At 44.1% G+C, this 13,980-nt stretch overlaps 1 protein-coding gene across 1 annotated transcript in view; it reads right to left on the bottom strand.

The window, feature by feature from the left end:
• Positions 1-13,980, bottom strand: part of Dscam (DS cell adhesion molecule) — a 544,090-nt gene that overhangs the window by 12,968 nt on the left and 517,142 nt on the right. Inside the window, exons 32-33 of the mRNA XM_057763777.1 lie at positions 8,087-8,284; positions 6,205-6,507 (exon numbers count right to left, since the gene is read on the bottom strand). Coding sequence (XP_057619760.1) covers positions 6,205-6,507; positions 8,087-8,284 — 501 coding nt within the window. The remainder of the gene's footprint in view (positions 1-6,204; positions 6,508-8,086; positions 8,285-13,980) is intronic.

Below are 13,980 nucleotides of genomic sequence, written 5' to 3'. Positions count from 1 at the left end.
TGCGGAACACTTGGCAGCGTGAGAGCCTCAGGCCCAGGAGGCTCCTCCTGAAAGAAGGGACAGTAGGGGAGGTGGCTGCAGAAGGTTACTCAGCTTTGGTTTCAAGGAAACAGAGTGGTTAGTTAGTTTCTGTCAGTTCTACACAAACTGGAGTCACCTGAGGGGCTAGAGAAAGTGCTTTCACCAGATTGGGCTGCAATCGTGTCTATGGGGTACTGTTCAGATCAGTGATAGGCGGGATCAGCCCATTGAGGACAGTGCCACCCTGGGCAGATAAACAATGACGGAGAGCAAGCAAATAAGCAGTGTTCGCCCATGGTTCCTGCTCTGCTTGAATTCCTGGCCCGACTTCCCTCAATAGATTGAGATGTGTAAGCCAAATGAACCTTTCTTTTTCCCAAAGTATCTTTTGGTCATGCATTTTTATCACAATAGAAAGCAAACTAGGTCATGTACTTAGAATTCTAAGAATAGGGCCATTGAGAAGAAGTCTTTCCGTAACGAATGCGCTGAGGGACCATCACTGAGAACAGACTAGAATACTAGGCAAACCTATAAGAAGCTGAGCTGCAACTTCCCATCAGGGAGATCTGGTTTCTAGGAAGGAGCAAGAATGAGTACACTGCTCCACTCAGAACTGCAGAGTGGGCAGAAGAGCCACTGTTTAGATCTGCTGGCCAGCTCCAAAACTGACATCCCTGGCGGGCATTTGGATGTTTGCCTGCGTTTGGTAGGTCAGATGGATCTCTTGACTCAAACTGTAAACACCAAACACATTCCCACATCCAACCTTTATTTTCACTCTTCTGTCTGCTTGGGCCATGGCCCCACAGGGTCTTCTCTATGCTCCTCCTCTCATATGGTTTACATCTCATTGCCTCTGAGAGATTTCTCTACCATCTGTGCCAAAACATCCACTGACAGATTGTACCCCACCCATAAGCTACTTCTCTCTAAGCACTTAACCTGGCAAAGCTATTGTGCTGGGTCATGCAATGACATCATTACAGCTTCTTTTAAGATGGGGATCTTTCTGAGTCTGTCTAGTACCTAATCCTCAGCTCCCAAAGTATTTAGCAGATACCCAACAAACCATTTACAGGAATAAAAGGAAGATGTGTATTTTAAGAGTACAAGCTGAAAAAAGCACATTGTAGTCAAATATCAGATATCCTTAAAATCTAAAGCCAAGCTGCAAAAAGCAGTGCTCTACCAGGAAGGTGGTGCTCAGAGACACTGGGAGTGTGTATGTGTGTATGAGCCATGTACATGGGATTTTGAACCCATGTATTTTTATCTATGCCTGCGTGTGTTCATTTTCAACTCATTTGTAGGAACATACACACATGTGCCAACATGAAAGTATCAGAGATACTTGTATTTCGAAGGGAATTCTTTTCCTGGCTCTTGGAGTGTCATTCAAGGTAGAAATGTCAAATCTGAGTGAGGAATGTGCTGAACCTACGTGTGTAACCTTTAGATGAACATCCAAAACAGAAGTCAGGGCAAGGAGGTCCAGTTGCTTGAGGGGAACTGTGGTGGTTTGAATGATAAATGTCCCCCAGATAGTCTTGGGCATTTAAATGCTTGGTTCTTAAATAAATGATGGCCATGTTTGGGAAGATTAGGAGGTATGGCCTTGCAAATGGAAGTGTGTCACGGGGGATGTTCTAGTGAGCCCTCCTTGTTTCTCGTCTCTGCCTCCTGCTGCTTCTTCCATGCTTTCATGATGCCGTGTGGGATCACAAGCCCAAATGAACTCTTTCCACATTGCCTTGGTCATGGTGTCTTGTTACAGCACTAGAAAGATGACTAATACAGGAGGGATGTATGAAGCATTGGCTGTGAGAAGCAGCAGCCAACACATTTTCTCATAAGAAAAGGAGCACCAGACCCTAGTGTGAGAGAGAGTCAAGGGAGGTCATAGTAACAACTACTTGCTAGCCAAGAGTTCTGGAGTTTAATTTTCATTGAGGCCAAAAAAGAGCCCTTGAGGCTTCAGAGATGAAAAGCACATGTTCAGAATGATAGGCAGTCTAAGGTCAAAGCAGTACTTAAGTGCTCAGAGGCTGGGTCATCCTCTAGGCACCCATTCCTTCAGGCATGAGTCCTGCCTTGCTCTCCCCCCTCCTCTCTCTGATAATTCATACCTTTAGGAGAGGGAGACGAAATGAGAAGAACGGATCCTAAAATTATAATCCAACAGCTACTTCGGATATCTGGTTATCCAATGGACCCCCTAGATAGAAGCTAGCTGGATGAGCAAGCCATTTACCAGCTGGGATCTCAAAGGCATCTTTGGTGGAGAGCTGGGTGAATATATCTAAATCCAGGTTAAAGATGGTACAGGTATAGACACCTTAGGGTCTTTGTTTTCCCCAAGGCTGCTGGGCCAGGTATAAAGGAAGCATGAAGAGCTGTGAGCTGATTTGTCCCCTTGCAGTGACATCTCTCCGTTGCATAGGTTAAGTATCAGGAATAAAGATCCAGGTTAGCCTAAGAGTGACAGAAAGTGGCTCAAATACTCGTAAAACCAAGAAGGGCTCCACAATTGTGGAGAAGGGAATCCCTTAAACTTACCACCAATTACTCAGAGAATATAGAGTTTGAACTTTTTTGTCTTTTAAAAGATAGAACTAGCTAGCTGACTGAAGTAAGCAGGCACATTCTGATAATTTACTTAAAATTAGGTAGTATTAAATGTAAAGCTAGACTCTGACCCACTGGGGGATCATCCTCTCCTCTGTCTTTAAGTGATTTGTATGGATGTATCAAGGGCAAGAGGAGAAAATACATCAATTTGCCTAGAAGTATGTTGAAGTAAACTTGGATTTCCTTTTGTATTTGAATAGATCTGACCAATCATTTCTAGTAATTAAAATATGAGCCACTTGTCCAATCTTGTCGTGAATGCAACCACACATATTTGATAATGTCTATACAGCATTATACATAGATTCCGACCCTGTTAATTCACGTCAGACTATTTCTTGAACACTGTCTAGGTGTTCGCTGGGTTTCTATAGACCCTGAGAGAAAAAGATAAAGATACCCATGACCCCTTTTCTCTTTTCTTAGAGTTGTGTTTGTGACCTGATTCCTATTTGTAGGGAATCTGAAAGTTTGGGATCATAACTGTTGGTACTGAAGTCAGGCAAAGTAAAAAGACAAGGAGATAAAAAGAAGAGCTGGTGAGGAGAGGAGCAAGCTAGCCAGAGAATGGCAAGGCTGCACCCAGAACCAGAAAATGGAATGCCTTATTTGGAACTCAGGGAGACACAGAGGAAGGGTAGGTGAAAAGCTGCAGCTTGAATGCACCCTGCAGTCAGCATCATAAGAGATGGCAGCCTTCTGCTCTGCATGTCTTCCACTTGACATGAATGCAGCCATCTCTACTCATGCCCATCCCACCACTACTACCCCTGAGGGAACCTGCATGGTCTTCCCAGCATAATATTAAGATAAATAGAGATGACTATTGCAGTGGGATATGGAGATTCTGGTCCCAGAATCGTGTCAGACTCTTGTCATCTGCTCAGAAATTATGCATGCACTTCATGCATTTAGGACTGAGTGACGTCACTTTTGCCCTGACCTTATAACCCTAATTTTTTTTTGACCCAAATCACAAAGGTCAACTTGATCTCCCTGCCACCAAGGACCATGATTCTTCCAGGAAGTCCCCTGTGCTGATCTGCCTGCTTTGGGTGCCACCACCTGCAGACCTACTGTCACACTGGACCTGGGGTTCTCCAGGGCCGATTCTCCGTCCACATCAACTTTAGTTGCATTAAGAGAAGACAACAAAAGGGACCCTCTCCCTAGAGCATATTAAAAATCCAATAATAACCCAGCCCTGTGGAGTAGACAAAACAAAGTCTGTGGATATCAGTACTCATATTGATTTAAGAAATTATTCATATCTAAAGTTATAAAATCACTTCACTTTAAATAATTCAGTAAGGCAATAAGCCACTTTGTGGTGATCTTTGGGACGCCCTAAAGGATCTAGGAAACAATGAACAAAAGTATAAACTTTAAATAAAAAATTCTTAATCCATCTATACAGACAACATGTCATCAGAGAGAAAGGTCAAACCTTCAATAATTTAAAGGCTTGCAAAAGTAGGGCGGCCGTCCTACCTGGAAGCGCTTTCTATGCCCTAAATCGCACTTGAAGGGGAAGTGGTGACATGTTTCAGAGCCTCCTACATTGCAGGGGTCCTAGCAACTATCTGGAAGTAGGTTGGTACCCAGAGCACTTTCTCTCCTCTTTGCTTCTTTGCACTTTGCAGCACTCTCATGTATAAACCCCCACTACAGCACCAGCGCCACGCCCACCTACAGTTGCCAGTGAAGCTAGACAAAATGCCTACTGGGTCATCTTTCCTGCTGCTGCTCTTGACATCTCTAGGATGAGCAAGGTCTAAAAGCCATTAAGTTTATCACATCGTATCTGCATTTGCCTTTTAAATAAACACTAAGAACAGCAAAATACATGAAATAAAAACACCCACAAATAACATCTTGTCCTCTCCCAGGCAGAGGTAGACAACGTAAAAACAAATGAAGTTCCGACTCTTTAGACTCTTTAGTATCTGCCATGACTCTTGGGAGATTACTTGCTGGATAGATAATTCTTATTTTACATACTTTATTATACATACTTATTAGGGCCTTATTTCAGCAGTGGTCATAACTTAAAAGGGAAGGCATAATATTTTTAAAAAGTGCCATTGCTGTGGCTCAGACAAAGAAGTACAATGTTGGATGTGGCTCCTTGGCTAGTCTGTGAAGGAAAGGCTGGGGGGCATCTCTTATAGGTGGGAAACAATGGGAAAGGTGTTTCCTTGGGTTAGCAGCCTACTGGCCTTGCAGATTCAAACCGAAGCTTTCCTTCAGTTGTGCTGGGCATGGTTTCTCAATACTACAGCCAACACATAACAATTGAGTTTCTATAGAAAACCAAGACTTCTGACACAATGCCCAACCAGGGCCCCCTGTACTGTGGTCAGGTGGATGGTGGTGGTGGGTCTTTTCTTTTAGCTAGACCTCAGACTAGATAAAAGTCCTCAGACTCATGAGTACTGTGAAAGACTGGACCTCTGTCTGTCAGCCCTCATCAAGTGCGAAGTTTAGATCTCACTCCCAAGCCCAGTGTATTCGCACAAGGTCAAGCTGAAGTCATATTAGCACCAGAGTTCCGTTTCCCAGTTTCTGTTATCTTCAGTGAAGAACTTGGTAACGGAGTTCCCCTGCTAAGACCTCTCTCCTTTCAAAAGCCCCCAGTGAAACAGTCCTAGAACAGCTCTTGACCACTGACTCTCTCATCAAGCAGATGGGATGTGTTTCCTTTGACCCCGTTTCCTGGGCTCTACTTGGACAATAGCCTACCTGGAAGGTGTGCCATCAGTCCTAGTGCTGGGGATGGCTGAGTGTGTGTCTGAGGACCCCAGTGTGGGAAGCTTAGTTTTCAGAATGCTGATGCTGGGAGGTGGTGGGATTGTAGGGAGTAGGAACCCAGTGGGAGTTCAGTAGGTCATGGTGGACAAGGTTTGAGGTGGTTCTGCATTAATTCTCTTAAGAGCTAGCTGTTATAAGAGTTCTTTCCCATACAGAGGTTTCCCATCTTGCTGTATGGTCATTCTGCACAGATATACCCATCCCCCAAAATATTTACTATGAGGCCCTCACTTTATAGTAATTGATGGCACACCATACCATCAGACTTCAGAACTAAATAAACCTTCTTTCCTTACCAAGTACCCAGCCTAGGCAAATTTGTTATGGTAATAGCAAATTAACTAATATAGTTCCCCCACTAACCTTAATAAAATGGCTATTTCCACTTCCTCTCAATTTAGAATGCACACACTTAGATCTCAATCACCATGTTAGGAGGATGCTCAGGCCACCTTCTGGAAAGACTTACATGGGAAACAGGGCTGGTAAAGACTTGGAAACTGAGCAAGTCATTTTTTAGAAGTGGATCCCACAGTTATGGCTTGCTTTCCTCTCTAGACTCTGATCAAATCTCAGATTCATGAATAAAACAAGTGAATATTATTGTTTGCAGCAGATAACTGTGGAGTGATTTGTTCTGCAACAGTCACTCAGCAAGCAGAGCACCCACCCCATCTGAGGGCTGAGAGAGAGTGCCCTGTAGACGGATGACCTAAGCAGGTCCCCACCCTACCTCCTCACCTGGCCGATGGGCCTTTGGAACCGCCATGTTCATCACTCGGCCTCCATCCTGAGGTTTCGGCGGAGACGCAGTGAATCTGCAGATCCCCGATTCGGAAGGGGTACTGGAGGTCAGACTGTCCGTGTACTCGTTTGTCCCTGCCGTCAACTGCTCGGAGGACGTGTCGGATATGAAACACTCTGTGATGGTGAACTTGGCATGCCTCAGCTGTTCTTCCATCTTGGCATGTTCATAGGCCCTGGCCAGTTCTTCGTAGGTAGAGGAGGCACTTTCTGTGGAGACCATGCTGCTCCTGGCTCGGTCTGTACCATGGGGGAGAGAAAAGAGGGGGAATGACTTAGTTGGTGGTCTGCATGTGAACCAGCTGGATGACCTTTGCTGGTCTCTGGCTGTAATGTGCAGAGGCATAGGACCTAGGGGAGGCTTGGATCTATCTGAGGATTCGTCTTCTACTACTCTGAGGCCAATTTCACCAACAAAGCTCAGGGACTTTACATCAACTCAGCTGCTGTGGTCAGATATCCCAGCACTGGGCATTTTCATAAATAAGCAAAGATATTTGCTTTGGGAAGCAGTGTCAAAGCCACAGCTGCCCTTCCTACTCTGATCTGCAAACATGTCTACCCTGCAGAGACTCTGTAATTGGCATGGATATCCAAATTCTGTGGTTCAGCTCCATGGGTCTCAACTTGGGAAGGAAGCTGGGATGGGTCTTAGAACAGAAGGCAAGAGGCCGGAGGTGGCTGAGTCAGTCAAGTGCCTGTCACTCAAGTATATGAGTTTGAACTCCAGTGCCCATGTAAAAACTGCACTTAGTAGAGGCAGGAGGATCCCTGGGGCTTGCTGTTGAACCAGGTTAGCTGAATTAGTGAGCTTCACGTTCAGTGAGAGACCCTGTCTCAAAGGAAACAGGATGGGGGTGATTAAGGAAGACACTTAGTGTCAACTTCTGGTCTCCTTGTGTACATGGGCGTACACACACACATTAAGCACACATTCTGAAGACTTTTTCACAAGACAGAACAATGCTTGGTATCTAGGATGTATCTTTTATTGTTACCTCTCTTGACGGGAACTAAAAAATAGGACAGAAACCAGTACAAACAAGCCTTATGATAATAACAAGGCCATTTCATTTCTGTTAAAAGCACCCCTGCATTTTACATCTACAGCAAAGTTTTGAAGTCACCTCCATGGAACTCTGAGAATCTTCTAAGAGAAATAACAGACATAAAAATAAAATCCCACAGTGACACACCGCCTTTGGAGCCCTGTTTTTGAAGTGCATTGTGAAGGAAGAAAAATGACTGTTAACCTTTCCTATACCTATTAGATTCAGATATAACTTCTTTTCAAAGATTAGGGAAGTTCACGTTGGAAGTGAAATCTTGGTGGTTGACACCATCAACACCATGGCTTGTTTACCTTCCAATCAACCTGGTTCATTGCCAAAAGGAACAGCCGATGTTCCCTTATAGGGGGTGCTGTGACCTTGTTATGGAAGGAATGTCAAGTTCAGGCGCTTAGTCCTGGAGGTGGGAGTGGGTCAGACGCCTTCAGAGTGCAATCAGCAGTTACTGCCATTGCGTGGGTGAGAATGTAAAAGTGTCTCTTTCTCTCTGTAGGATAGAAACTAAAAGCGGAGAAGCAGCATGGGTGGGAGACCCAAGACACCTGCAAGAGATGTTTCAGTTAAATCCTGCAGAACCCAGGGAGGTCTTGCATATGGGGAAAGCTGCACAGTTGGCCCGAGAACTTACAGAGAAACGGGTGCCATTTGAAAGTGACCTTCACGAGACAAGCTAGGCAGGAGGGAAGAAAGGCTCCTCAGGGAGCCTGGGAAACTCTGCTGTGATTAGGGAAGAAGAATGCAGGGCCCACCTGTGTCTTGTGACGGGCTGACACTGTAGCTGTCACTCTCCTTGTCTACGGATCCTGTAGCCCTGGGTGTGGGCAGTCTCCAGTCTGTGGTGAGGGTGTGTGCTGAGATGGTAGGGTGGGGTCTGTTGAGTGTCCACTGGCTGGCATACCGGTTTCTCGCTGTAGGTCCAGCTTTCGCATTCCTCCTGGTGGTGGGATCTGCAAGGAGTGAGAGGTAATGAGTATCTGTCTTCAGGGGTTAAGTACTGCATGCAGCTGCTGTCCCCCACCTCCCGCCCCCTCACTCAGCCACGCCCCAGGGAAGCCTTCCTTGGCTTTTCCCATTAAAAGTCCTCTTGCTTTCTTTCATGGCTTACCAGGTTCACCACATACTTTTTTTTTTTTTTTTTAATTTAAATTCCATACGCAGAAGAACAACCCATTTGGGTTTGGAAACTGTAGATAGATCAGAACCTTGTTTGTGGCCATGAACAATTGTATGACCAGAAACATTCATTTAAACTTTTTAAGTATCAACACCTCCCATAAGACAAGAAAACTTGACCAAATGTATGTGAACAAGATTTTCTTTCTAAGGTTCGTTCAATCTCCTGTGCTGGTATAGACTGAATTACACCCTGTTCCTTACTTCCCCTCAAGTTTATGTTCTCATCTTGACTCCACGGTCGTAGAATGTGATCTCACTTGGAAAAACAGTCCTTTCATGCAGGATCAGTCAAGATGAGGTCAAACAGGAAGAGGGTGGGTCCTCATGACGGTGGCTTATGAAATAGACCCAGGAGACGATTGCCCCCGGCAAAGAACACAAAAACTACATCTGAGTTCGGAATGTCCAATAAACAGAAGCTGAAGCCTTATGACACTGACATCAGAGTCTCTGGAAGACTTGTGGTTTCATATTGACTCATCAGTTCAATTTTCCATCCAGTTATTTAAGCTGAAGTCCCTGGAGACAAAAGACTGCATCTTCTTTCTGGTCCAGCATTCTCTCAGCACGTGATAGCAAGTCTCTCGATGAGTGAGCATCATGGGAACTTCGATGACCAAGACTTGGATTGCTTACTATTTAACTATCTATTGATCATATTATCTGGATAACATGTGTCCACATGTCAGCAGGCTGCTGTCAGGGGTGTGTGTCTTCTTTAAATCTGGAACTGAAGGCAACAGGCGAGTAGGGCAGAGTGCTCTTAACTCAAACCCTGTGAACTAAATAAAGGGACATACTAGTGGCTACCTATGTTGGACCCTAGAATGGGCCAGCATATTATTACCTTTCCTGAAATTCTGTGGACCAGGGGAAGTGTCCTGTTCCCTGGAGTGATTTTTTTTTCTGGGATTCCAACTGAAAGTAGCCTCGGGTCCTGGAGGAGTCCTCCCACTACTGAATTCTCTGCGTCTTAGAATGGCATGGTCTGGCCACTCTGTACTCACTGCTGATACAGCTATCTCAAAGGAGCAAACTAAGATCTAATTTTTGACACCGCTGCCTATTCTTAATTACATGCTCCCATGAACCTGAATGCCTCTCCAGAGCAGAGGCAAGGGTCTGCCTTTGGAGCTATCTCTATGGCCCACAGTACAGCCTGAAATCTCTTCATGGATGAACAATGGCAGATTAGGCATGACGTAGCTCTTTAGGCACTGTCTCTCTCAACCAGATGTAGCCTGATCCTGGCTGTCTGGGTCTGTAGTTAGGTGGCCACATGACCATGACTTGTCTATAATCCTTTTTGGAACAAGAAATGCTGACACTGGACATCAGGGGAGAGCCTGTGTGTGTGTGTGTGTGTGTGTGTGTGTGTGTGTGTGTGTGAGAGAGAGAGAGAGAGAGAGAGAGAGAGAGAGAGAGAGAGAGAGAGAGAGAGAGAGAAATTTTCCCCTTTGCAGGTTTCTAGTTATTGGTATTTGAACCAATCCATCATTCTAAGATTCGGGAGAGAAACATTAAGAAGATGGCCAAATCAATACATTTTAAGATTCTCTGGGTCATCAAAAGACCCAGTCCTGATGCATGCTCTCAGCTGCATTGATTTTATTTTATTTATTTTTTTAGACACAGTTCATCTCTTGCAAAATTCGGTAGAAGAAGGCTTTATTAGAAGATAGTTTTTGGCCTTGATGCGAATGCCCAGCACACAACAAGGTGTGAATGATAACCGTGCTTTTCCCAAGGAAGAGGAACACTCCAGAGAGGTCCTCCACAAGACAGAAAAACAGTGTCATGGGTAGGAGTCTAAATGCCTTTGATAAGTGGAGCTTAAATAAGTACAGCTTGTTATTTAAATGCTAATGAGTCTTTTCTAAAAAAATTACCCAGCCCCTTATGTAAGTTTTGAGGAATCTCGTGCTTATTCTTTGGGTTTCTTGCAGCCACTCTTGTAGAGGATTCTTGAGTTTTCTCTTCACCTGGATGCTGGGACTGGGGCAGATTCAAAGCCCCTACCTGTCTTTTCAAGTCTCCCACATTCTTGCCCTGTTTCCTGCGTTTGAAAGATGGCTCCTCAGTGGTAGGGCACAGGCCTTCCTTCCCGCAGCCCCTCCCCCACTGAGACCTCCCTATTTGGAAAATTTCTATTCAAAGCTAGAACTCTTTTCAAGTTAATTCTATTCATTATCCTTTCTTTTTCTTTTTTTTCCTTTCCCCCTGGATGAGGACAGTGCTGGCAGTGGCCTGATAATATTGAAAATATAGGTCATGGTATTAGTTTTCTGAGCCGTAGGCCACAATTCTGTTCTGTGCTATGTAGGTGTCCCAGGGTTGGAATTGTGTCAGGCTGTGGGAAGACAAGGATACTTGACACTATTTTTTTTTTTTTAAATAACCAGGTTTGGGTGACTATTATTTTGTAACTTAACTGAATGAGGTGTGACAGCTTCCAAGACAGAGATGCAAATACTTGCATTCTGCTCGGTGTTTTCTTTGCATAGTTACTAGCTCATCTAGGGATTTTTCTGCCCCTGCAGGGCAGATCTTTGCCTGGCTTGCAAGCCTCTAATATAAATACAACTTGGTGATTAAGCAGCACACTTGCTAAGCAGCCAACGAGTCAGAGGGCAAGGGCTATAAATAACTCCTGGCCTCTCAACTCTGGGTCTAAGTCTGCATTACGTTTCTGCCCATTGAATCAAATTATTTTAATTATCCTGAATTTGGGATCAGAGAGGATTGTGTGGGTAATAGGTGGTTACAAAGCATGTCACGTGTGCTGCGCTCACTGGATTAGTCTTCTTTTAATCCTCTGCAGGCCCTGTAGAAGAGAATTCAGCTATGCATGGGGAGCTCAGCAGTCTTCTCATGCATGTGAGCAGAGCTGACCAGTTCCCTATTTAAATAGCAAATGTTTATCCAGGGCTTATGGTGCACTCTATCGCTGGGTCACCTTGCCCACAGGAGCTATTTTTCCCTGTACTAATTCTCTAGTAACATTCTGGGTGATAGAGTATATATACATATACATGTATATTTGAATATATATCATATATAATATACTTAAATATATATTTGATGCATAAAAGTTCAACATATATAATGTATTCAAATATATATAATATGCTGAATTCAACATGTTATATATAATACATTTCAATATATTATATATTCTCCACATCCACTGGTTCTACAGGTTCTACACATAAAGATTCAGCCAGTCACAGATCACACATATCTAGAAAACAAAATGTGTCCATCTTAAACATGTAGAGATGTCATTATTCTCTAACTATGATAGGATAGCAACTATTCACATAGGATATACAGTATACCAGGCATTTTAAGGAATCTGAAGATTATTTAAAGTACACATGAGGATGAGTACATGTTCTATAGAAATGATCTATAGATCATTGTGTTGGTTATTATTTTGTTAACTTAACACAAGCTAGAGCCATCTAGGAAGAAGGAACCTCAACTAAGAAAAGGCCCTCATCAGACTGACTTGTAGATAGGCTTGTGTGGCATTTTCTTAGTGATTGATGGGGGCGAGGGTCCACCGCACTGGTTGGTTCCACCTTTAAGCAGGTGCCCTTGTGTAGTATAAGGAAGCGAGCAAGCCAGTGAGCAGCTCCCCTCCATGACCTCTGCATCCGCTCCTTCCTCCAGGTTCCTGGTGTGTCTGAGTTCCTGCCCTGACTTCCCTCAGTGGTGGACTATAATCCGTGATGTGTAAGCGGATACTAGTCATGATGTTCATCACAGCAATAGAAAACTAAGAGCCATTTACACATGACACTCGAGCAGCCGTGGCTTTTAGCAACTTGGGGGTCCTGGAACCCCAAGGAAGAATGATATTTAAAGGACACTTGGCAAATGCTCTGTGTACAAGTGAGTACATTGATAAATGAATGAACAACTTTCAGGTAAGTATGATATCCAGACCCTAAAACCTCACAGGTCATCACGCCATCACTGGGGACGGGTAAGAAAGAGGGGACATCAATTTAATTCTCCAACCCTACTTGAATAAGTTAAATATCTTTTGATTCCTATTCTTATTTTGATTTCAGCACTCCATAGCTGATAAGCACTTGAATATCTTTAGCAGGTGCCTAAGGTATATCAGGTACTAAGGCACGTGCTGGGAGCAGGATGTGAATGATCCCTGGGTTCAAGGGTGCAACATCACTGTCATCCATGCAGGAGAAAAGATGTGAACTGAGCAGAACTCATAAACAAAGGATGAGTATTCATACACAGAAAGTCACGAATGGCGCCTTGTTTATATTCTGCAGCCATGGTAAGAATTGGCACAACTCTCTGGCAGGCTAATAAATACTTAGGAACACACATTCTGCAATGCAATCACGTTTGTATACAAACAACAGCTTTCAGACACTCCAGTCACAAACAAAGGCTCCTGAAATACATGATCCTAACGCAGAGGATAGAAGAATGTTGTCTTTTGTAGTTGAGACCATGGGGAATATAGTTAGATCATAGAAACCGTAGCATCCATCAGGACTGGATTCTAAAACCTCCTTGGATAGTAAGCCTTAAGATACTCAAGACTCTTTGACAAAATGACACAGTGTTTGCACAGAACTTGTGTGTGTCCTCCCACACACTTCAAAGCACAGATTCCTAATAGCACCTAATTTAATGCAAACGCCGTAGAACTCTGTTTCACTGCGTGTCTGAGGGAGAATCGTGATCAGGAAGCCTCAGCCCTGCTTGTTACAAGTAGAATCTTCATCTACAAAGAGTTTGATTTGTGTACAGCTGCATTGGCAAAGGCAGAAACCCTAGGTGCATAACTGGCTGCAAGAATGAATCTCTGCAGATACAACAAGCCAAGCTGTAACGAACTGAGCTTACGCCACCGGACCACACGACTGTGTAGACACAGATATGACACCTGGCCAGAGGTGATGACAAGCTCCAGGGAGCAGAACCTGGGTTCCAGAACATTTCTGAGTTTCAAGCTTTTAAGCTGCTGCGGGGCCATTCACCCACTGTCATAATTAAAAACAAAACAAAACCCAAATACTATTGTTCTCTCATAGTTGTAGTTTTGACAAAATAGTTAATGAGAAAATTAAAATATTCCAAACATCTTCAACAGAGGGCTTTCAGGATGACGCTGAACAAATCCATCTTAGGATGGGAGGAGGGTGATGCATGCATTTGAATACCTTTCCTCACTGTCAGCATGGTTTAAGGAAACTCACTGTAAAGAAACAAACGTATTCTCAAATTGCAGTGTTTCCAGATGACAGCCAGGCTGGATCCTGGGAGAATATCAGAATGAAACCCAAGTGCCTGGCCTGGCTTGGGCAGCTGTTTCTCTCTATGGCAGCACCGCAGGACTGTATCTACTCCAGCACTCTGGAGAGTCCAAGGGTCTTTCCCTTCCTGTTCTCTGCTGATGGCCAGCTCCAGTTCTCTGTCTAATAAC

Source organism: Chionomys nivalis, chromosome 3 (assembly GCF_950005125.1).
Source record: "Chionomys nivalis chromosome 3, mChiNiv1.1, whole genome shotgun sequence".
NCBI lineage: Eukaryota > Metazoa > Chordata > Mammalia > Rodentia > Cricetidae > Chionomys > Chionomys nivalis.
Note: the sequence above shows the minus strand (reverse complement) of the source record. Positions and strands in the feature narration are given on the sequence as shown.